This window comes from Pipistrellus hanaki (assembly GCF_964339955.1).
Source record: "Pipistrellus hanaki genome assembly, chromosome: 21".
NCBI lineage: Eukaryota > Metazoa > Chordata > Mammalia > Chiroptera > Vespertilionidae > Pipistrellus > Pipistrellus hanaki.
The window spans coordinates 731,101-754,487 of NC_140523.1; the positions used below are offsets into that span (position 1 = coordinate 731,101).

Sequence of the window (23,387 nt, forward strand, 5' to 3'; positions counted from 1 at the left end):
TGAAGGGGACTCATTACGGAAATAGAGAAATCAGAATTGAAGGAGTCGGGAGGGGGGATGGACCCAGCCGGGCTACTGCCTGGACATGGAGGATCAGCAGCACGTGACTGGTCTGGGGGTCTTTTTAAGGGGAGGAACAGGAGAGGGTTGGACCCAGGGCAGAACGGGAAGGGGTGGGCTCCAGGACACTTTGGCAGGCGCTGATTGATGGCTCAGTGTCTTGGAGATGTCTCTGTGACAGGTGCCAGTAAGGTCATAACTCCGCCCACCAGTTGGGAGGAGGGAGAACCTTATAATGACCACCGTTACCAGCATGCCCCAGGGTGACTTCGCGGTCCCCGAATTTTGGGGACCCTGTTAGAGGCGAGGATCTGAACTGCAAACGGTCAGCTAGGATCTGGAAAGGGAGTGAGCCAGCGGCGAGGCAGGGCTAGAGGCTCGGGGGTAAGCGGCAGTCGGGATGGTCCCGGTGCCCAAATAAGGTCTGAGAGCCGCGGTTCCTGGCTCTCGGGTGGGAAATGGGTCGGTGTCCCCAGCAGACTGCCTGGGAATGTTCGGACCGGAACCCGGATCCTCTGGCCACCGCGGTGGAAGAAGGAAGCCGCAGGCAGAAGGTGGCCCGGCCACGGTGGCGGTTTATTGAAGAGCAAGCACAGACTCCCCCGTGGGGAGAGGGAAGGGGCCCACGGAGCTCCTTTTCGCTGCGGCTTGTTCATAGCCGTCCCGGCTCACACTGCGGGTTTGGCACATCCCGGTGAACACCGCAGAGCCCGCGGTATGCACGGGCACACCTCGTAAAGGCCGCAGGGCCTTGTGCCTTGGTGTCCCCTCTGATGGGTCACCGTATCCTCGGGTTGGTTACCATGGAAACTCCTGAGCCCAAAGGCCCAACCTCACACGGGACAGGTGAGGTTCTCCCCCCTCCGTCCTTATTGTTCCCTCTTCCCCCTGGGCTTCCTCCTCCTTCTCCTGGAGGAGGGGCTCCTTCCCCGGATTTAGTAAACTCAGGCCTTTTGCAGGTCCCAGCGGCCTCATTCTATGGAAATGCACCTGTTGCAGCTGTTCAGCTCCCCCATTCTATAGAAATAGACCTTCTGCTGCTCTGAGGCCTGTGCTTCCTCCTTGGTCCCCGTAATTTCTAAACTTCCCTAAGCCTGCCCTGTGTTAGTCCTGAGATTCCTGTTTCAAGCAGAGCATCCTCAGGCAGTGTACATGGGCCGTAAGGGTCCCGGGTGCCGGTGGGGAGCATTCGGTCCCCTTGCAACAGAATGCTCACGCTGCAGGGGCGGCGAGGCCCTCTGCACAGAAGTTGGCGGGCGGGGCGGGGTGGCTCACGTTTTCTCTGCTGCTCTCAAAAGGCTCCCTTTTATCTGTTTGTGCTCATGTGAACTGTGGGTGGCAAGATTGTCCGCGCACATTGTTTGCCTTGCTTGTGTGCCCCCGAGAAAGACCCCAGGGCCCCCACACCTGCCTCAGGGCAAAGGGAAGGGAAGTCCCAAAGGGAACGTGCCTTTATGGCCGCTTGAGTGCACAAGTCCCATCTGGGCCTGGGAGCCAGCTGCTGCCGGGCACAACGGGGCCACGGGACGAGATGATCCCCAACCAGCAGCATCTGTTTCCTTCTTGCCGGTGCCTAGGGTTCGAGGCAGTTTCCGGGAACTGTTTCACCTACTTCAATGAGAAACAGGCATGTTTGCTGAATGGGAAACGGGAACATGGACCCCTTCCTGTTCCCCCTGCTCCCACCCCATGGGGGTACAGTGAGGCCACCAGTGATGTGTAAGCAGGCTGTGGGGCCGTGGGAGCCTGGCCTGCTCCTTGGACTAAGAAAGGCCACGGAGAAACTGCTTCTGGGCGTGAGCCGGCATGGTCGCCGCTTGCCCCAGGACACAGCTCCTCAGTCCCCCATGGGCCCTGCCGGGCTTGTCTTCTGTCTCCTGTAGAGCCTTGCCGTGGGAAGTCCGGGCTGCGGCAAAACAACGGCACCGGCACCGGCAGGCGGTCCCCGGTGTGACCCATCTGCAGGCCGTGTGGGACACGGAGGAAAACGTGGGTGCAAAGGTAAGTCCTGCTATGAACACACATGTCTCGCAGCCGGTGCTCTGGGCTCTTTGCCTGATACGTGCCACGGCCGAGTGCATTTCGTGTCTAGATGTTTAGTGACATGAAAGCAACCGCTGCAAGTAGGAGGGGGTGAGCATTCGGAGTAAGTGAGGAGCTCTGGGGTCTTGGGCTGGAGGACAGGTCAGACCCAAGCCACCTCTGCTTCCTTCCTCTGTCAAATGTCCTGAGAGCGAACTTGACAGAGCCTCAGGGACTCCACGGAGAACTGTGGTCCCCCGTTTGAGCCACGTGTGCCACGAGGGTCCAGCCAGGGGATAGGCCCCTCGCCGGTGTATCGACCAGAGAGGATTTTTAACTCAGCCAAGTAAGGTAGGAAAGGGCAAGTGGGGAGAAAGCATAAGGTTGCCAGGTCTGATTGGGTGACATCTAGCTCCCCGCCAAGCACAAATCACCGGGCACCCCTCACCTGTGAACGCTGTCCCCAAGGACGGACAGGGTCCTGGCTCGGGCTGCTGGTCTGCGGGCAAGGAGCCCGGCTGTTAGATCCCTAAAGGCAAAGCACAAGAACAAAAACAGGCGGAGAGAAAATGAAGACGATCAGAGCGTGTTTTCCGTGTTAGGACCCGGTTTCAGTTGTAGACTACAACCCGCCCGGGCCATGGCAGTCCCTTGAGGACTTGCAAAGCTTCCGCTTGGCGGTCAGTCCCCGCCCGGGGGCAGCTAAGTCCTCCCGGAGTGCGTGCTCGCGAGTCCCCGGAGTTCCCACGTGCCCCTGGGGCCCCGGGAAGTCGCGTGGGGAGTCTGTCCCCCTCCGGGCAGCTTCCTGGAAAAAAAACAATTCCAAATGGGCCTTTTGCGGCCAGGGTCTCGCCATGCCAGCCTGGAGGTCTCTGCTGGTCACCTTGGGCCTTGCTGGAGACTCTCCCCCACCCCCTACCCCCCCACCCCCCCCCGTTCGAGGCGGACGCGAGATGCTCTGAGGTGAACGAGATGAATTTGGGGGTCTTGGGTGGCAGCGGTGGTCTCTCGACCCCGCCCCCGCCCCCACCCTTCAGATGCATCTTTGTTTGACTTTTATCCCATCGGCAGTCGCCACCTTGCGGTCAGTTTTCTATAGCTCCGGAGCAAGGTAAGGGCTACAATTTGATCTCGATGCCCGAGGCAGAGTTCCAGGAGCCCGAAGGCGATACCAGATTGCCCCCGGTTACTCTGTTTTCAAAAATTGATCCAGTTTTTGGGAGATTGTACCACCAGCTATATAGGTTATGTGTGCCTCAGGGCGATTCCTGGCTGGCTGAGATGTGAGTGCCCTGGGGGCCGGGGGCCAGCACCGCCGGGGTCCGCCCCGGGTGCTGCTTATCCCCAGGGCTCCCCCGACCCTGGGAGCGCCAATGGGCCGGTCCGCAGAGAGCCGCAGGAAGCCCACCCGGCCGTGGGGGGGGCCTCCGACCTCGTGGTTCGGCCTGCTCGCTCTGCTCGCTCGTGGAAGCGCCCGAGGGAAGGTCCACAGGAGCCGCAGGAGCCTAACCGGCCGTGAGGGGCTTCCAACCTCCTGGGTCGGCCTGCTCGCTCTGCTCGCTCGTGGAAGCGCCCGAGGGGCCCCGTCCAAGGAGCCGCAGAAGCCCACAAGGCCGCGGGGGCCGAGTTGGGCGCCAGCCCGCGGTTCTGCCTGCTCGCTCGCTCGTGGAAGCGCCCGAGGGCCCCGTCCAAGGAGCCGCAGAAGCCCACAAGGCCGCGGGGGCCGAGTTGGGCGCCGGCCCGCGGGTCTGCCTGCTCGCTCGCTCGTGGAAGAGCCCGAGGGCCCCGTCCAAGGAGCCGCAGAGCCCACAAGGCCGCGGGGGCCGAGTCGGGTGCCGGCCCGCTGTTCTGCTTGCTCGCTCGTGGAAGCGCCCGAGGGAAGGTCCACAGGAGCCGCAGTAGCCCAACCGGCCGTGGGGGGGGGCCTCCGACCTCGTGGGTCGGCCTGCTCGCTCTGCTCGCTCGTGGAAGCGCCCGAGGGCCCCGTCCAAGGAACCGCAGAAGCCCACAAGGCCGCGGGGGCCGAGTTGGGCGTCGGCCCGCGGGTCTGCCTGCTCGCTCGCTCGTGGAAGCGCCCGAGGGCCCCGTCCAAGGAGCCGCAGAAGCCCACAAGGCCGTGGGGGCCGAGTTGGGTAACGGCCCGCGGGTCTGCCTGCTCGCTCGCTCATGGAAGCGCCCAAGGGCCCTGTCCAAGGAGCCGCAGAGCCCACAAGGCCGCGGGGGCCGAGTCGGGTGCCGGCCCGCTGTTCTGTTTGCTCGCTGGTGGAAGCGCCCGAGGGAAGGTCCACAGGAGCCTCAGGAGCCCAACCGGCCGTGGGGGGGCCTCCGACCTCGTGGGTCGCCCTGCTCGCCCTGCTCGCTCGTGGAAGCGCCCGAGGGCCCCGTCCAAGGAGCTGCAGAAGCCCACAAGGCCGCGGGGGCCGAGTCGGGCGCCGGCCCGCGGGTCTGCCAGCTCGCTCGTGGAAGGTCCGCAGGAGCCCACCAGGCCGCGGGGGTCTTGCTTTACAGGGTAGTTTCCGACGTGTGCGGAGGATGAAGCCGGTGGTCGGCGTTGCGCTTCCAAGTAGGAAGCCGTGGTCCCTGTTGGTCAGAGGTTCCCCCCGAGCATTTTTTACGTCTTGGTCTAGGGCTGTGGACTGTGTGGAGCGATATGCCCAGTGCCCTTAAGGAGCGCTTCATGATTCTTAAGGCGGCTTCATTGGTTCGTTCTGAGATTTGGTAGCCCCAGGGCTGTGGGGTTGTTTCGGCAAATGGAAGTCCGGACTGTCATAGCAGCGCCCCCCTCAGTTTAGCCCCCCTCACGGGGCTCCTTGGAGAACCGGAGGGAAGGGTGCCGTGCTGCTACGAAATGGGGCCGGTGTGGAACCTGCAGGGAAGCGAGTGGAGGGCATTGGCAGGCTTGTCCACGGACACTGGGTGCCGGTCATCTGGGGCGGCTTTTCTGGGGCTTGTTACCGAGGTGGGGGCCGGCCCACGGTATACTCAGAACGCGTGTAGGACGCTGCGGTCCTGCGGAGGCTCGCTCCTTGGAATTTCCCTGGGATCCGGAGATGGCCCGGAGGTGTAAGGGCCTTGGACCCCAGTGCCTGAGAGCCCCCGGGGCCATGGCACTATCAGGGGTCGCTGCTGGGTCTCGGTGCTTACGTGTAGTGGAAGCTTGTGCCTTACAGGGAGATGGGCCTTTGCTTTAAGCATTTCCCGACCCAAGCGTGTGTGGCTGGCCCAGGAGGGCAAACCAGGTCTTGTGGACACAGGGGTGCGGTGTGTGGTTCAGCCCTGCCAGCGGCTGCAGAGCGCGGGGTCGGGCTTTTCCGGCCTGAGGGGGAGAAGGGCGAGCTCCCTAGAGTTGATGGCAAACGAATTGGTTGGCGCTCTGGGCGCAGGGCTCGGGCTTGTACTGGTCCACCGCCTGACTGCCTCTGCCCTTGCCCCTGAGACGGCCCACGCGGGGCCTGGCATTCATTCGGGCTCCCGGGGCCCTTGTGTTGCAACCTGGTGCGGCTTAGCAAGCCCCACTGGGCGGGCTCCGCTCCGCAGGTGTCTTCAACCTCTTGCCCGGGCTGCCGCCCCACTCTCGCGAGAGAAAAGCGTTGTGAGGCTCACGCTCCGATTTCCGCTTGCCGCGTTCCGGAAGGCTATCCGCAATCCGCGCAGAGGGCGGGCGCCTTTGCTGTGCAGTTGACACTCGTTCTCCGTGTTGCAGGCCGTGCAAGACACGCTCGGAGGCTTGACAGGTTTGGGGCCCCGTGGAGCAAAGGCGTGGGGCTGCGGCTCGCACGCGGGTGTTAGGCCAGGTGCTTCTGGTGGTCCCTTTGTTTTCCTCCCTGGGGGAGATGGAGGCAAGTGTGGCGGCACAGCATGAAGGGGGCAGCAGCCACAGACGGCCGTGCTCCGAGGGGAACTGGACCCCGGGTGTTCCACGCCCGGGGGGGAGAGGCCCACCCGGTTAGAGGTGTGTCGAAAGTCAGTTTGAAGTTGTATGGGGAAAGGCGACCTGGGAAGAGAGGCCGTGGAATGGTGTTTTCCCGACTTTGCTGGGGCTCATTTGTTGGGCATAGGAGATGAGTCCCCGGTGAGAGGCTCATAGAAGGCACCGCGGTAGTAGCATTTTGTCCAAGTCCACAAGCAGACACGGGCGGACCCCTGCGGTGCTGGTGGTCGAGGGTCCCTGGCGGTTGGGTGCCAGCTTCCTCGAGGCTATGGGGGCCGGCACAAGCGGTGAAGGGAACCCAAGGAGTAAGGGGCTGCCTCCCAGAAAGTGTTCGTTTCCACGACAGGATCAAATGGACCTTCCCTGGGGCTCGGCTAAGCTCTGGTTTATCTTCTTGCCCTCGAGGCCTGACCTAGGTGGGCCCCCCTCTAGGGATGCCGTGTGGCTTGGGGTGAGGCCCGGCCATCAGACACGGTAGTTTTTTTAGTCTGAAATGGGCGTTTTGTGCTACCAGATTAGGTTAGTAGGAGAACCCTGCGCGCGCTGGGTAAGTGTGGCTGGCCAGCTTGGCGTTCTGTGGGTTGGACCGTGCCTCATTGATCCCACTTTGCAGGCCCCCTCCTTGGGGCTGCTTGCGGGCTCCGGTGCCCGAGGGCGGGTGAGTGGCGGTGCTCACCCGTGTGAAGCTTTGCGGGCTTCGTTGGCTTGGTCTCTAGGATTTTCCCCCCTGCTAGTTGTCCCACATTTCCATCTTCCCCGTTTCTCTTCCTCCGAAGCAGCTAGCTGGTGGGGCGGAGAACGTGGGGGTGGCTGTAGGGAGAGTGGTGGGTAGGGTGGGTGGCTTTCTGGGGTCGACCAGATGGCCCAACGAAATCGGGTCGACCAGATGGCCCAGTGAAATCCGGCCGCCAGAACGGGGGAAGCGTCCGGGGGTGGTGAGTGACCCAGGGCTCTCCCGAGCCCCGTTCTGGAGGAAAAAGGGCCGGCTCCGGGGTTAGATATCCCTCCGCCGCACCAGGTCTTCCCAGCAGGCCCCAGTGCGGCCAACAGGGCCGCTCCCAAGTGACATCTAACCGCGGAGGGATTTTTTTGTTTTGTTCCTTTTTTTCCAGAGATGACAATCAGTCCAGGCAAAAGCGCCCCCCCAACTGCACGTACACACGCCCGGGGCTCCCCGGGGACATCCGTCCGTGCCGTGGGAAGGTCGCAGTTGGTCATAAACGGCATTTCTGATCTCCAGGCCCGTTTCTGCATGTACGCACGCCTCAGTGGGAAGAGCAGAAACGTGCCTGGAGGTCAGAAATGCCATTTGTGACAACTGCGACCTGCCCACGGCACGGACGGACGTCCCCGGGGAGCCCCGGGCGTGTGTACGTGCAGTTGGGGGGCTGCTTTTGCCTGGACTGACCGGCATTCCCGGAAAAAGAAAACCCCCTCCGAGACTAGATGTCACTTTAGGGCTACCGTGTTGGCCGCACTGGGGCCTGCTGGAAGACCTGGTGCGGCGGAGAGATGTCTAACCCCGGAGCCTGCCTTTTTCCCCAAAAAAAACAGGGCTCGGGAGAGCTCTGGGTCACCCACCACCCCCAGACACTTCCCCCATTTTGGCAGCCACATTTCACTGGGCCATCTGGTCAACTCGATTTTGTTGGGCCATCTGGTCAACCCCACCAAGATATTTGCACTGATTTTTTTTCCCCCTTTACTAGGGGCCAAATACACGACCTGACCTCGTGCATCTTGAAAGGAATTGGGGGCTACAAGGTCACCCCAGGCCAGTCTGCTGGCAGCCCCACTCCCACCGGCACAGAGCAGAGCGTTTGGGGCCATCAGCAAGCGGTGCGAGTGGCAGCTACTGCCCCAGTTGCCCCGCAGGAGCGAGCAGGAGGAGGTGGAGAAACCCTCAGGAGCACCGGGCCAGCGGCTGGCACTAGCAGCGGGGGCAAATGACAGAGACCAGCACCCCAACCTGGGCGGGTGCCCCTGCTCGGTCCTAGCCTTTGAGTACAAAGGTAGGTTTGGGGTGTTTTTTAGTGTGTGTTGCACGTACTAGGCTTCTCAAACTCGCAGCCAAGGGGCCACAGGCCTTGGACACCCCCTGCCTCCAAGGGGGTCAGAGATCCCCTAATGCTCTCCTTGTGCCATTTCTTATGGGGTGGGGTGGGGGTAAATCCTCTTGGAGGAATGTCTTTTAGTTCTTTTTGCTTTTCCCTACTTCTCTAATGCCTGCCTTCCCCAGTCTGTAAGCCTTGGGGACCCCCTTCCCCCAGCATGATTTCTTTTTAACCTATATGCTTCAAGCAATTAGTCCCAGAAAAGGGCTAGTGCCAACTTGTGGGTTACCGGCACCTGGGCAGCCTCGTTCCGGTTCCAGCCGAGCCGGGTGGAGCCTCTGCGCTGGCAGGAAGAGGCAGGTGAGCCTGCATTTCCTTTGGTCGGGACACACTGGCTCAGGCTCACAGCTCGTCCTCCATCCTCGGTACTTCCTTTCCCCTCCCCTAGGGCCCCCGACAAATCTTTCAAAAGCCGTCTCAGCCCTGGGCGAAACCCAACAGCCTGTCCCTGCTCTCTCCTTCAGTCCCCTAAAGAGACGCCCCAGCAGGCCGGGCCACGTGAGACCCACAGCTTGACATGGAAGGTGTGCTCCGTCAGGACACAGGACAGCCGCCACGCGCACACGGTGGCTGAAATGCTGCCGGGAGAGCCACTCACAAGCAAAAATCCAAGCCCAAGACATTTCTTGAAGCCCCTTCCTGGCTCCCCCATAACAAATCGCACAAGGAGAGCTTGCCCTCAGCTGAAAAGACGCTGCCAAACACCCCTGACTCCGGGACTCGCCCCCGTGCACAGTGTTTCCCCGTTAAACCTCGGACCCTGTGGGTGGCTGAGGAACCCTACTTGTCGTAGTTTCTCCTGTGCCTTTCTACTTGGGCGTCTAATTCTTCCCGCATCTTGAGGCGTGGGGAGAGAAGAATGGGGAAGGTAAAGCACCCTGCGTGCCTCGGAAACTCTCCAGAGTCCACACGATTCCAAACACGTGGGACACCCCCCCACCCCCATCTGTTCTGGCCGATTCCGGGGGAGGAGGCTGCCCCACGGCGCCAGAAACTCCCAGAGATGCCCATTTCTGCCACCTGCCCCCCCAATTGCAAATCCAGAGACACCTGGAGAGGCCCAGCCCTGAAATGTAAGTGCTCTGACGGCTATCTCCCGGCACCCGGTGCCCAGGTTGACCAGAATTCCAGAAGATAGCCCGGAACGATCACATCTTCTGACCACTGGCAAATGAGTCCAGGCTGACAGCAGAAAGGTATTTTTTTTTAAAATACATTTTATTATATTTATATCCTCAGGTATTTTTTTTAAAATACATTTTATTCGTTTTAGAGAGGAAGGGAGAGAGGGAAACATCAATGATGAGGGCCCTGACCTGAGCCAGGCCCCTGACAAACAAGGGGACACCACTTCCGGACACCACTCTCAACCTGCTTGAAAGATTTACACTTGTACTTTGTCATTTCTTGTTGCCCACACAGCCAACAAGCCAAGAGACTGGGCGTGCAGGCCCACGGCCCACTGGGAAGGAGAAGCAGGCTTGACAGAGTTTCAGAACATCTGGTCCCCACCTCCACCCCCACCTCAGTAACCACGCTAACTGGGATGCATGAGCACGTGTGTTTGACGCTGCTGCTATGGAAACGGTAGCATCCGGTCTGATGGGTGAGAAGGCCACCCTTTCAGAGGCAAGGATTGTGGAAACCAATGAGCGCCTGGTGATGAATCAGAATAGAGGGAGTGGGAAGACCTAACCAACCCACACCCGAGTTTCTCACCCACTCCAGGCCTGAGGTCACTCGGGGTTAACGGGCAGACCCCTGAGTGACGTTTCCAACCTAATCCTCCTCCAGGAAACATCTCTGCCCTGCCCCTATAAGCCGATTCCCATCCGTTGTTCCTTACTCTCAACCACAGCCTCCATTTGCTATCCGTACGGGGTACTAACCCACAGCAGCTGCCGCCGGGTCCGGCCGCCTCTGCCCGGAGGCCCTCAGGCGGGCGGAGAGCTTCTGAACGGCCGCCAACAGGACCATGCAGCCGAGGGGCCAGCCATAGGCGGCCAGCAGGGAGCGCACTGCGAGCAAAACAAAACAAAACAAAACAAAACAAAACAAAACAGTTTGTGAGAAACAGAAGAGACAAACACCGCTTCCTGGGGGACAAAGAGGAGCCGGGCCGCCTCGGGCGGGCAGAGGCCTCCCACTCCCGGGCGCTGGGAGAGATGGGGGGACCGTGGGGGGACCCCGAAGGCTGGGAGCCAGGGCGGGCGGGGCGGGGGCGCAGCGAGGCCTGGAGGCGCGCGCCGGGGCCCAAGGATCCCAGGGGCCGCAAGGACTGGGTTTGCTTTCCAATAAAAAATAAAAAAACAAAACAAAACAAAAAACATTGAAAATAAAGCGGCCGCCGCGGGAAGAGCGGCTCCGGGAGGAAGAGGCCTCCCGGGCCCCGCCCCTCCCGGCCCGGCAGGCGCCCCGCGGGGGACCACGCACCGGCCGTGGCGGCGGCCCCCGGCTCCCCTGGGCCCCGGGGTTCGCGGGACTCACCGGTGACGCGCAGGAAGCGCAGCCCCTCCGACTCCGGAGCCGGACGCGCCGTCAGTTTCTCCCCGTCCTGCTCCGTGGCGGCCGCGGCTGCTTCCGGGTTCCAGGTTTCGGCCCGCCCCTACGTATACTACGTGCGCTTGAGGGCGGGACATAGGCCTCCCCGGCCAATAGCGCCGCAGAACGGCCTCAGAGTGGCAGGCGCAGCGGGGTTGAGATGCGTGACAGTGTTGACATTTGTAGGGACGCCGCTCCGCCCGCTCCCACCGCCCGCGGCACCTTCTAGGCTGAGAAGGGCCCGCCGATCGTCGCGTCTCTCCTCCCGTCCGCGATCCAGTCCTCTTGGGGCGGAACGATCCCAGTGATGGCCCCCACACGCTCACTGTCACTGTCACACCGTCCCAGGCAGGACAGCCCGGCCCTCTGCCCCCCACATCCTGCACCCACTCAGAGCTGATCCGATGCGGCCAATGCCACCCCACCTGCAGGAACTCCATCCCGGTTGTGGAGGTGCAGAAGGCAGCCGATTCTCACCGTGGATGTGTATTCCTGTTCCTGAAATCAATAAAAATGTTATTTTCTTTTAGAGAGAAACGCAGTGGCGGCTGTGCCAGCTTGCAGGGCTGTGGGTGGGGACGGCCTGCCTGGGAGGAGGCACTTCAAAAGGCAGAGAAATTAGTGTCTCTCTCGGGAGGACCCTGTCCTGGGGCCGCCTGACCGTGGCTGCAGGGTCACAGGCTGAGGGTGAGGGTTCGAGAGCAGAGTCCCTTCCGGAGGCCCCAAAACCTCGAGTGCCTGGTAAGTTCGCCTCCGATGCTGGAGCACATGTGCTTCTGGTCTCTGTTCTTTGGAGCTTTGACTGCAGAGGAGACCACCACATGCCCTCCAACCGGTGTGGCTCAGTGGTTGAGCTTCGATCTATGAATCAAGAGGTCGTGCAGTTCAATTCCCGGTCAGGACACTAGCCCGGGTTGTGGGCTCCATCCCCAGAGTGGGGCATGCAGGAGGCAGCTGATCGATATTTCTCTCATCGATGTTTCAACTCTCTATCCCTCTCTCTTTCTCTCTGTAAAAAATTAATAAAATATATATTTAAAAAAACCCAGCAAGCGAAATGGCAAATGCACATATGTGGATATATACACAATTTGATATGTATGTTATTTTGAATAACAATTTTCAAAACTTCATGTCATATTTTCTGAAGGCGTTAACGTCATATTTTAACGCCTAAAAACGTCGAGTTTAATGCCAAGAAAAGGAGCATTTGCAGGGAGTTTTAGTTCATCATTAATAACGGCGTCTATGGGGGGAAAATCCCCGTTATTAATCCATATACCCAGTTACACCACTTTTGGGGTGCTATGTCGCCGTCTTGTGGACACATCTGGTATTGCATCGTATAAACTTTTGTGTGCGTCCCCAGTGGGGGGTGTGAAGGAAGCAGTTGATCGATGTTTCTCTCATCAGTGTTTCTAACTCTATCCCTCTCTCTTCCTCTCTGTAAGAAAACAATAAAATATATACATATTTTTTAAAGAAGATGTCATTGTCTTTATTGAGGGAGTCACGAATCGGGCAGCATGGAATGCTGCCACTAGAAGGGCACTCTGGAGGGTTGTAGAAAATGGCAGGTTTTTAGAGGAAGAAAGGTGGGTCAAAGGAGCTGTTGAAAAGAGAAAGGAGCCCTGGCCGGTGTTGCTCAGTGCATAGGGCGTTGGCCTCTGGACAGAAGGGTCTGCAGTTCGATTCAGTCTAAGGCAAGTAACTGGGTTGCAGACTAGGCCCGGCCCCCTTTCTCTGTCTCTAAAACTCAGTGGGAAAATATATTCCGTGGGGATTACCAAGGAAAAAGAAAAGAACGAAGACAGGGGGCATTTGAGCTCTTGCTCCCTGGTATGTTACTTTGGCTCAAATGAACACATATAAAATGGGCGGGGGGGAATGAGAGATTCTCTTTTTTTTTTTTTTTTTAATACATATGAGAGCCTCTTTGGAGGAAGGGAATGGAGTGTTCCCTTCAAAACATTCTGGAAAAAACACACACACACCCGAAGTCCCATGTCCCATAGGCTCAGAGAGGGGAGTCCCAGGTAGTGGGTGCAGGACGTGGTGGGCAGAGGGCCGGGCTGTCCTGCCTGGGACTGTGTCAGTGACAGCGAGCGTGCGGGGGCCATCGCTGCGATCGTCCCGCCCCAAGATGACTGGATCGCGGACGGGAGGAGAGACGCGACGATTGGTGGCCCTTCTCAGCCTAGAAGGTGACGCGGGCGGGCGGTGGGAGCGGGCTGAGTCTCGTCCCCTACAAACGTCAACGCTGTCACGAGTCCCAGCCCGCTGCGCCTGCCACTCTGCGGCCGTGCTGCGGCGCCATTGGTTGGGGAGGCCTAGGCCCCGCCCCCGAGCGCACGTAATCTATATAGGGGGCGGGCCGGATGCCGGAAGCCGGAGCCGGAAGTCAATAACAGTAGCTGACGCGGCGCAGCGGGGCAGCCCAGCGGCCGCCATGGAGCAGGACGGGGAGCAGCTGACAGCGCGTCCGGCTCTGGAGTCGGAGGGGCTGCGCTTCCTGCACGTCACCGGTGAGTCGCCGCGAACCCCGGGCCCAGGGGAGCCGGGCGATGGCCGGTGCGTGGTCCCCCGCGGGGCGCCTGCCGGGCCGGGAGGGGCGGGGCCTGGGAGGCCTTTCCCGGCGGCCGCTTTATTTTCAATTCATTGTTTTGTGTGTTTTTTATTGGAAATCAAGTCCTGTCCTTGCGATCCCTGGGATCCCTGGGCCACGGCGCGCGCCTCCAGGCCTCTGCGCCCCTTCCCCGCCCGCCCGCCCTGGCTCCCAGCCTTCGGGGTCCCCCCACGGTCCCCCCATCTTTCCGAGCGCCGGGGAGTGGGAGGCCTCTGCCCGCCCGAGGTGGCCCGGCTCCTCATTATCGCCCAGTAAGCAGTGTTTGTCTTTTCTGTTTCTCATAAACTGATTTGTGTGGGTTTTTGTTTTTGTTTTGTTTTGCTCGCAGTGGGCTCCCTGCTGGCCGCCTATGGCTGGTACCTAGTCTTCGGCTGCATCGTCCTGTTGGCGGTCGTTCAGAAGCTCTCCGCCCGCCTGAGGGCCTCCGGGCAGAGGCAGCGGGACCCGGCGGCAGCTGCTGTGGGTAAGTACCCGGTACCGAAAAGATGACACGGAGTGGGGGGGGCCGGAGACCCGGATGCCAGGACACAGGCTTTATTGGAGAGAAGAGTACCACTGCCCGATGCCTTCCGAAAATAGAGAGCGAGGGCCGGGGTTCAGGCACCTTTAAGGGGAGGAAAGGGAGGGGGTGGGGCTTAGGGCACTCAGCACGCCCTGATGGGTGGTTTCATGTAAGGCCTATGATGAGGGACCTGGGGACTTAGGAATGGGGGGCTTAGGGTATTTGGCAGGTGCTGATGGGTGGTTCAGTGCTCAGGAATGTCTGGCTGCAGGTGGAGTTTATGTCTGTCCATCAGTTGGAGTAAGGGATGAGCTGTCATTACAGGCTTCTGGTAATATTTTAAATAATTGAGAGTCTGGCTGAAACCGGTTTGGCTCAGTGGATAGAGCGAAGGTCCCAGGATAGACTGAAAGTCCCAGGTTCGATTCTGGTCAAGGGCATGTACCTTGGTTGCGGGCACATCCCCAGTAGCCCAGTAGCAAGAGGCAGCTGATCAATGATTTTTTCTCATCCATGTTTCTAACTGTCTATCCCTCTCTCGTCCTCTCTGTAAAAAATCAGTGTAATATATATATTTAAATTGAGAGTCCAGGCAAGGTCAGGGGGTGAAGTTTAATCTTCCAGGTGTGAGGGGGCGTCTTAGGGGCGTCTACCCGGGTGTCGAGGATTCCGGTGTTAGGTTCTGAATTCAGTGCCAGATAGATCTCTCCCACCTTCTGGCTGGCGAGCGCCTGCATTCTGTTCTGCAGTAGACTAGTGAAAGAATGCGTGAGGCAGGTTCCAAAGAGCAAAATTAAGAGTGTAAATACCAGTGGGCCTGATAGTGGGAGGAGCCATGGAATAAGTGAGCCAAAAACAGGTAGTTTTTCCGTGCTGGGTGAAGGGTGCAGCAGCACGATTTCCCCAAGAGACTGGTCTTGAGAGCGGTCCTGTTGAGTCACTTGGGAGGTAAAGGCTGGTCCTGAGGCTACCACAGCGTCACTTGTCTGGTTTTGCTGCTTTTCTGGAGCTGAAATACAACCGAGACCTAGCTGTTATGTTTAGGGGGAAAAGAATAGGGGTGTCGGTTGCCTCACTAGTGATATGAAAGGGTAGAATAGGTTACCCTGGGGGTGAGGTTCTTGTTTTCCCAGTTTTTCCCCTTGCTGGGCATCCACATGTTTCCTGTAGGTCCCGAGGCAGGGTTTCAGAGTAGGTAGAGCAGTGGTTAAGCTCCCTGAGGCAGTTCCAACTGCTGCTTGATGCTGAGGGTTAGGAGGTGAGGGATGTGGACTCCTCTTTTGTGTCAGATATGATGGTTACGGGGACAGGTAGAGACTGATTATTGGGGCTACGTCTACATTGGGTGAGAGATAGATGAGAGTACAGGTTCCTGTCCAGCTGATGGGGGGAGACAGAGGAAGAAAAATCCCTATCACGGAGACAAGCTGGAAGGTGTAAGGAGAAGAGGTGGGCTAAAGGGTATGGGATTCCTTTCACTAGTTCCGCACTCCAAGCTGAGAGAGTAGTCACCATGGCGCCACCAATAAGAGGTGACAGATGAGTGGTTGAGATTGTACTGCAGTGAAAGTGGGAGGGAAAAGGAAGGAAAGGAGTAGTGAAAGCCAGGCACAGGGATGGTTGGATCAGAGGTTAGACACTGATTATTCTGGTTTAGCTTAAGGAGCGTCCAGCAACCTTGTCCTGCCAGGCTCGGGGACTGAAGCCTCACTTTCTTGCTCAGAGTAACTTCTAAGGGGGGTGGGGGAGCAGGCTCCGCAGCCTGTTGCCAGGCTAGCCAGGCCTCCTTTAGCCGCTTCGGTCTTAAAGGGCACATTCTTCTTATAGATAGAGGAGATAAAGAGATGAGGCGTTTACAGTCCCAGGAATGGCTCAGCCTTGTGGGCTGAGAGAGGGAAACTGAGGTAGGTGACTGTGGTTTGAGACAACTGGGTTTTATGAGGGGATGCACGGTAGACCTGGCCGGGCACCGAGGTAGAATGAGAAAAGAGTGAATGGGGGAATTTGAGGTGGCTAATGGCTGTGAGACTGATCCGTCAACCCCCATAATAGAGACTGAGGAGTGGACGAGGGTCGCAGCAAATTAGGAGGGCAGAATGAGCGGCCCCAGTGTCCATGAAGAAAGAGATGGGCTTACCTGCCACCGCAGTCGTTCCCCGAGGCTCTGTCCTGGTGATAGAAGTCTGTGGGGCCCTGTCAGGGCCTGGGCAGCTTCTTGGGCGGCCAGTCCCAGGAGGTCCGGGAGCTCCAAACCGGATCCAGAGGGCGGCCATGCTGGACTGGCTGAGGTGAGGCCTGACCCGGAGGAGCCAGATGAGTCTGATTTCCAGTGGCCTTCCCTTCCGAGCCTCGGGCAGGGTCCAGGCGGGGATCTCGGGTCAGAGCAGGACTTGGCCATTGTCCTTCCGGGCTGCATTGGAGGCGTGGGCCCAGAGGGGGCTCAGCCCCTGAGTTAGCCACGGTTGGAGGACCGGCACTTCCTTTGGGGTTTGAAAGCGGTGGCTAGGAGCTGGGAGGCCTCCTGCTGGGCCTCAGCCCGGGCCTGATCTCGCCTTGTTGTTGGATCTGGGTCTCCTCGTCTCTGTTATCAAAGACCTTAGAGGTCAGGCTAACGAGATCTTTTTGAGGGGTTTGTGGACCTGCATCTAGTTCAGCGGAAAAAGAAACCCGAGCCGAAACCCGTTTGGCTCAGTGGTAGAGCGTCGGTCTGCAGACTGAAGGGTCCCAGGGTTCCATTCCGGTCAAGGGCATGTACCTGGGTTGCGGGCACATCCCCAGTGTGCAAGAGGCAGCTGATCGATGATTCTCTCTCATCGATGTTTCTAACTCTCTATTCCTCTCTCTTCCTCTCTGTAAAAAAAAATCAATAAAATATATTTAAAAAAATATATCCATGTTTAAAAAAATAAAAAAGAAACCCGAGATGCCTCTCAGTCTGTGAGGCTGGACATAGAGAACGGGATGTGGACTCGGACTGCGCCCTCAGCGCCTGCTGCCTCCCTCAGGGGTGGAGTGGACGCGGGAATAGAAGAGGCCGATGAGGAAGGCGGTCTTTGGGCCTGAGCTGAGGACGTGTTAGATGGGAAAGGCTGCTTTGGAGCTCAGGTTCTCCGGATTTGAGCTCTCCGGGACTGGGGAGGAGGCAGCTGCTGGTTAAGAGGGAGCGGAGAGAAAGAGCCTCGGCGGTTTTCAATTTGAGAACCATCAGAGAGTGAGAAGGGAAATGGCCAGCTTCCTGGGAATTCCTTTGCCGGGGGCCAAGGGGGTGGTTAGAATTCTCAGGCAGGAATGGCCCACTGGGAGGAGCTGCACAGGGAGGGGCCTGCCAGCACCACCCACAGCCACGCCACCGGTCAGTGGGCGGGACCAGTGTGTGTTAAGGGGGGAAAAAAATTGCCATGCAAACTCAGCGGCCGCCACAGGCCATCCATCAGTTGCAGGAAGGGAGGACCTATCGTCAGTACCGAGGGCAAATGGAGGCTGGGGTTGAGAGTAAGGAGCGTTGGATGGGAATCGGCTTATGGGGGGTTAGGGGACGGGAACCACTTTTAGGCTTCCAGAACGGAACGGAGCAAACGAACATGCGATCGGTTTTCCCGGGGCAGAGGTGCTTCCCGGAGGAGGATTAGCCCCGAGTGACCTCAGGCCTGGAGTGAGTGAGTGAGTGAGTGAGTGAGGAGAAACCCGCGTGTGGGTTGGTTAGGTCTTCCCACTCCCTCTATTCTGATTCATCACCAGGCGCTCATTGGTTTCCACAATCCTTGCCTCTGAAAGGGTGGCCTTCTCACCCATCAGACCTGATGCTACCGTTTCCATAGCAGCAGCGTCAAACACACGTGGTCATGCATCGGAGTCAGCATGGTTACTGAGGTGGGGGAGGGGGAGCAGATGTCCTGAAATTCCTTAAGCCTTCTCCTTCCCCGTGGGCCGTGGGCCGTGGGCCTGCACGCCCAGTCAGTCTCTTGGCTTGTTGGCTGTGTGGGCAACAAGAAAGGACAAAGTGTCAGAAGACGTGATCGTTCCGGGCTGTGTTCTGGAATTCTGGTCAACCTGGGCGCCGGGCGGACTGACAGCCGAGCGTGCCGTCAGAGCACTCGCATGTCAGGGCTGGGCCTCTCCAGGTGTCTCTGAATTCGCAACTGGGGGGGGGGGTGGGGGGGGTCAGGTGGCAGAAATGGGCATCTCTGGGAGTTTCTGGCGCCGTGGGGCAGCCTCCTCCCCCGGAATCGGCCAGAACAGATGGTGGGGGGGTGTCCCACGTGTTTGGAATCGTGTGGACTCTGGAGAGTTTCCGAGGCACACAGGGTGCTTTACCTTCCCCATTCTTCTCTCCCCGCAGCCCCCGAGGACGTTGTGAGACGGCAAGAGGCTGTAGCAGCCGCGCGCCTCAAGATGCAGGAAGAATTAGACGCCCAAGTAGAAAGGCACAAAGAGAAACTACGACAGGTAGGGTTCCTCAGCCACCCACAGGGTCCGAGGTTTAACGGGGAAACACTGTGCACGGGGGCGAGTTCCGGAGTCAGGGGTGTTTGGCAGCGTCTTTTCAGCTGAGGGCAAGCTCTCCTTGTGCGATTTGTTATGGGGGAGCCAGGAAGGGGCTTCAAGAAATGTCTTGGGCTTGGATTTTTGCTTGTGAGTGGCTCTCCCGGCAGCATTTCAGCCACCGTGTGCGCGTGGCGGCTGTCCTGTGTCCTGACGGAGCACACCTTCCATGTCAAACTGTGGGTCTCACGTGGCCCGGCCTGCTGGGGCGTCTCTTTAGGGGACTGAAGGAGAGAGCAGGGACAGGCTGTTGGGTTTCGCCCAGGGCTGAGACGGCTTTTGAAAGATTTGTCGGGGGCCCTAGGGGAGGGGAAAGGAAGTACCGAGGATGGAGGACGAGCTGTGAGCCTGAGCCAGTGTGTCCCGACCAAAGGAAATGCAGGCTCACCTGCCTCTTCCTGCCAGCGCAGAGGCTCCACCCGGCTCGGCTGGAACCGGAACGAGGCTGCCCAGGTGCCGGTAACCCACAAGTTGGCACTAGCCCTTTTCTGGGACTAATTGCTTGAAGCATATAGGTTAAAAAGAAATCATGCTGGGGGAAGGGGGTCCCCAAGGCTTACAGACTGGGGAAGGCAGGCATTAGAGAAGTAGGGAAAAGCAAAAAGAACTAAAAGACATTCCTCCAAGAGGATTTACACCCCCCCCCCCCCATAGGAAATGGCACGAGGAGAGCATTAGGGGATCTCTGACCCCCTTGGAGGCAGGATTGTCCAAGGCCTGTGGCCCCTTGGCTGCGAGTTTGAGAAGCCTAGTACTTGCAACACACACTAAAAAACACCCCAAACCTACCTTTGTACTCAAAGGCTTAGGACCGAGCAGGGGCACCCGCCCAGGTTGGGGTGCTGGTCTCTGTCATTTGCCCCCGCTGCCAGTGCTCCTGAGGGTTTCTCCACCTCCTCCTGCTCGCTCCTGCGGGGCAACTGGGGCAGTAGCTGCCACTCGCACCGCTTGCTGGTGGCCCCAATGGCTCTGCTCTGTGCCGGTGGGAGTGGGGCTGCCAGCAGACTGGCCTGGGGTGACCTTGCAGCCCCCAATTCCTTTCAAGATACATGAGGTCGTGTATTTGGCCCGTAGTAAAGGGGGGGAAAAAAGTGGTAAAAGGTGCAACTATCTTGGTGGGGTTGACCAGATGGCCCAACAAAATCGAGTCGACCAGATGGCCCAGCGAAATGTGGCTGCCAGAACGGGGGAAGCGTTCGGGGGTGGTGGGTGACCCAGAGCTCTCCAAGCCCCATTTTGCGGGCGGGAAAAAAGGCCGGCTCCGGGGTTAGATGTCCCGCCGCCGCATGAGGTCGACCTGCAGGCCCCAATGCAGCCAACACGGAGGTTCCAAAGTGACATCTAGTCTTGAAGGGATTTTTTTTTTAGAGAAGCCAGTCAGTCCACGCAAAAGCGGCCCCCAACTGCATGCACACACGCCCCAGGCTCCCCGGGGACGTCCGTCCGTGCTGTGGGAAGGTCGCAGTTGGTCACAAATATTATTTCTGACCTCCAGGCACCTTTCAGCTCTTCCCACTGGGCGTGCGTACATGCAGAAACATGCCTGGAGGTCAGAAATGATGTTTGTGACAACTGTGACCTCTCCAGAGCACGGACGGACGTCCCCAGGAAGCTTGGGGCGTGTGTGTGTGCAATTGGGGGGATCACTTTTGCGTGCGCTGACTGGCATTTCTGGAAAAAAAAATATCCCTCCGCGATTAGATGTCACTTTGGAGCCTCCGTGTTGGCTGCATTGGGCCTGCTGGTCGACCTCATGCGGCGGAGGGATATCTAACCCCGGAGCCGGCCCTTTTTTTTTTATCCCCGCAAAACGGGGATCAGGAGAGCCCTGGGTCAACCACCACCCCCGAACGCTTCCCCCATTTCGACAGCCACATTTCGCTGGGCCATCTGGTCGACCCGATTTCGTTGGGACATCTGGTCAACCCTAGCAAGGTTTTTTAAAAAAAAAATTCAGGGCCATCTGGTCGACCTCAGCAAGGGACACCCCCCCTCCCAAAACAACCCCTAAAAGTAAAGCCCAGTTAACCTCCCCTAATCCCCCCTCAGCTTGAGGAAGAGAAACGGAGAAGGAAGATTGAAATGTGGGACAGCATGCAAGAGGGGAAAAGCTACAGAGGCCACGCCACGAAGCCTCAGGTGAGCCTTAACGGAGAGACCATCAGTCCTCCCCCCTTTCCAGTTAGAATAGACAAACCACTGAGCCTTGTCTGTCTTCCAGGAGGAAGACAGCCCCGGCCCTTCTACCACATCCAGCCTCCCCAAACGGCCGGCGGACAGGAAGAAGCCTCTCCGCGGAAGTGGTAAGGACCACCCCCCTCCGCACGGCATGGATTTCCTTCTTCCCGCTAAGGCTGACAGGGAAAGGGCCTGGGTGTGGGAGTTACCCCGCCTGCCCAGATAAAAAGGTCCACAATAAACCAACCTTTTGGGGGGCAGTTTTTCTCATTTGTGAGACACCACCCCCTCCCTTCACGCACTGAAGGAGACTTGGGAGGCAGACCCATTGAGGCAAGCTGGGGAGGAATGACAAGCCTGCTTTTCCTCTCACCCACAGGTTACAACCCTTTGTCCGGGGAAGGAGGGGGAGCCTGCGCCTGGAGACCTGGCCGCAGAGGCCCTTCATCTGGCGGATGAGGCTAAGAAGGCCTTGCCCGTGTCACTCGACACGAAGCAAGCCCAGCCCTCACCCCCAAAACCCCTTCAATTGCCTTACGCACTTTTCACAGTGACCAGCCCAGGGGACATGGGGCTTATTTCTGCTCTCTACTGCCCCATCTGCACAGCCCCCAGTGAGCAACAGCGGGCCCACACCTCCAAAGGAGCCCACGGACTCCGCGGTCGGTAAACAGCGGCACCTAGAGGAACGGGCCCCCTCACACCTTCCTTGCTGCTCGGACAGTCTCTGTGACAGGTTGCGTCGAATGACGTCCTCCTTGTAAATGGTGAAGCCACCACCAAGGATTACCGAGGCTCACAGTTGACGGGGTTTTCTGTAAAAGGCCTTTCTTGTACAGACCACTTTTAGAAGGAATAAACTTTCAGAGCATTTTGACCATCTCCACCGTGTCTCCTTGCACACAAGGCACCCCCCCTCCACAGCCAACTCCTTGCCCCTGGGCCTCCTTCCAAGCCCCTAACTCCCAAGCGCTGCCATCCACCCTTCTTTTGGGGGGCCGGTTGCTGCACCACAGAAGCCTCGCCTTGCTCTCAGAAGAGGGGCAGGTAAGGGCAAGGTCCCCCACCGAGCAAACAAGTGTAGCAGCACACATTGCTCAAGGCTGCCCACTAGGAACCACTGCCTATGGCCCCCCCCACAGCCATTGCAACTTAAGCTCCTTAGACCACCCTCAAGGCCTAGGAGCATATGCTGAGCTAAGGGGGGTAGGCTGAGCTAAGGGGGGTAAGGACAAGCAAGTTTCGCTCAGAAGCCCCATATTACACCTCAATAGGTATACGACATTCCCCACTGGGAAAGCAGCAAAGCCAAGGCTGGGCCTAAGCAGCCACCAAGAACCTAAAGGGAGTCGAGACCATGTTGTGGGGCACACTTCAGGGCAGCAGCCCCACCAAACAGCAGACTCACAGCCGGGAGGTAGGAGCAGGCACACGCACCCATTCGAGAAGGCTCAGCAGGCCCCCAGCTCTACCATACAAGCTCCCAACAGGATGGGGAGACACGGCTAAAGGGCAAGCAACACACCCATCACAGCACGGGCCAGGGTCCAAATAGCCAACACAACCCTGCCGTTCAGAGCATCAGGGCAAAATGGGCAAAGAGCACACCCCGGTCAGCAAGAGCAGCCACCACAAGTTGGGCCCAGCTCCAGCGCCACAAGAACCAGTCTGGAGAGACCAGGCAGCCAGCATTGGGGCACAGGCCCCTCAGTTCTGAGTTAACAAGCCCAGGGAGAGGCTTTGGAGGGTGAGGCCCCGGCAGGACCACAGAGTTGCCAGGACCCTGAGACCCCCAGGTCAGAACCACATTCACCCTTCCCACGCCTTTGCATAAACGAAAGCTGAGCCACCCAACTGGCTTACAAGATGTGGCTTTGGGGCGGCCGGTTCAGCCATTACTTTCCCCAGGAGCCCAGCGCACCTTCCCCACCATCAGGGCTGGCTTCACCCGGGACCACAGCGGTAGCTTTCAGGTGGCTCAACGAAGAGAACACGTGTAACTCCACACCCAGCAGGGCCCAAGCTCCCAAACCACAAGGGAGACAAGCTTAAGTGCCCGTGCCCTAAGGATTCGGGCTCTGAATGCCAACACCATGAGGATGAGTAGGAAGAGCGAGGTCCACACACCACTCCCTAATAGGGAGGATCGAGCCGAAGCGAGCACAGCACACCCCTTTCTTAGCAAGAACATCCACAACACGCATTAAAGGTTCCAGCTCAACATCCACAAGGCAGCAGCGGGGGAAGCTCCGAGCAGAGCCCAGGGCGAACAAGGAAAACGCTCCCACAGTGGAGTCCAACAGCCAGGGGCTGTAGAATGTGAGATCACCAAGGCCCACCTGAGAGCCTAAGGGCATCACAGAGGCCTCCGGGTTGAGAACCGCACCCACCACCTTCGGGCACCAGAGCCCGCAAGCAGCCCGAGGAGGGAACTGCAAAGTGGGGTCAACGAGGCACATTTGACCGAGGCGTTGGTCACACACGGGTGAGCACCGCACTTGCCACCTTCAGGGCCTAACATCCGCGTGCGGTGCGAGCCGCAGCCCAACGCCTCCGCTCCATGGGGCGGCAAAGGAACACAGCCAGCGGTAAAAGGAACTCCACGGGGTAGGGTTGCCAGACACGTCCCGCGGTGGGGGCCGCCTCCAGGTGCCCAGACCTCGCCCAAACCTGTCAAACCTCGGAACGTGTCTTGCAAGGCCCGCAAACCGGAGAACGACGGTGTCAAAATGGCACAGCAAAGGCCCCTGCCCTCCCTCTGCGCGGGGCGCCTTCCGGGACGCGGCAAGCGGAAATCGGAGCGTGAGCCTCACAACGCTTTTCTCTCGCGAGAGTGGGGCGGCAGCCCCGGGGAAGAGGTTGAAGACACCT

General features: G+C 58.9%; 2 protein-coding genes across 2 annotated transcripts; one reads left to right on the forward strand and one right to left on the reverse strand.

The window, feature by feature from the left end:
* Positions 1-464: 464 nt before the first annotated feature.
* LOC311614296 (selenoprotein S-like) lies at positions 465-11,108 on the reverse strand (the record flags this gene model as incomplete). The annotated part of the gene is made up of 5 exons (XM_084868982.1): positions 465-1,671; positions 2,531-2,611; positions 10,017-10,145; positions 10,615-10,732; positions 11,094-11,108. The coding sequence occupies 4 exons, from the start codon at positions 11,106-11,108 to the stop codon at positions 2,604-2,606; spliced, it is 270 nt and encodes an 89-aa protein (XP_084725108.1). The 3' UTR covers positions 465-1,671; positions 2,531-2,603.
* Positions 11,109-13,036: 1,928 nt separating this feature from the next.
* Positions 13,037-21,398, forward strand: SELENOS (selenoprotein S). Its single transcript, XM_084869287.1, has 6 exons — positions 13,037-13,193; positions 13,623-13,757; positions 18,136-18,242; positions 20,388-20,477; positions 20,560-20,641; positions 20,896-21,398. Exons 1-6 carry the CDS (start codon positions 13,118-13,120, stop codon positions 20,973-20,975), a joined length of 570 nt encoding a protein of 189 aa, XP_084725413.1. The 5' UTR covers positions 13,037-13,117; the 3' UTR covers positions 20,976-21,398.
* The last annotated feature ends 1,989 nt before the right edge of the window (positions 21,399-23,387 follow it).

Excerpts from the sequence above, each read along its gene's own strand:
- SELENOS (XM_084869287.1), top strand. The coding sequence starts at position 13,118 with ATGGAGCAGGACGGGGAGCAGCTGACAGCGCGTCCGGCTCTGGAGTCG. Across the intron at positions 13,194-13,622 it reads GCGCTTCCTGCACGTCACCG|TGGGCTCCCTGCTGGCCGCC; the intron begins GTGAGTCGCCGC and ends TTTTGCTCGCAG. Across the intron at positions 13,758-18,135 it reads CCCGGCGGCAGCTGCTGTGG|CCCCCGAGGACGTTGTGAGA; the intron begins GTAAGTACCCGG and ends CTCTCCCCGCAG.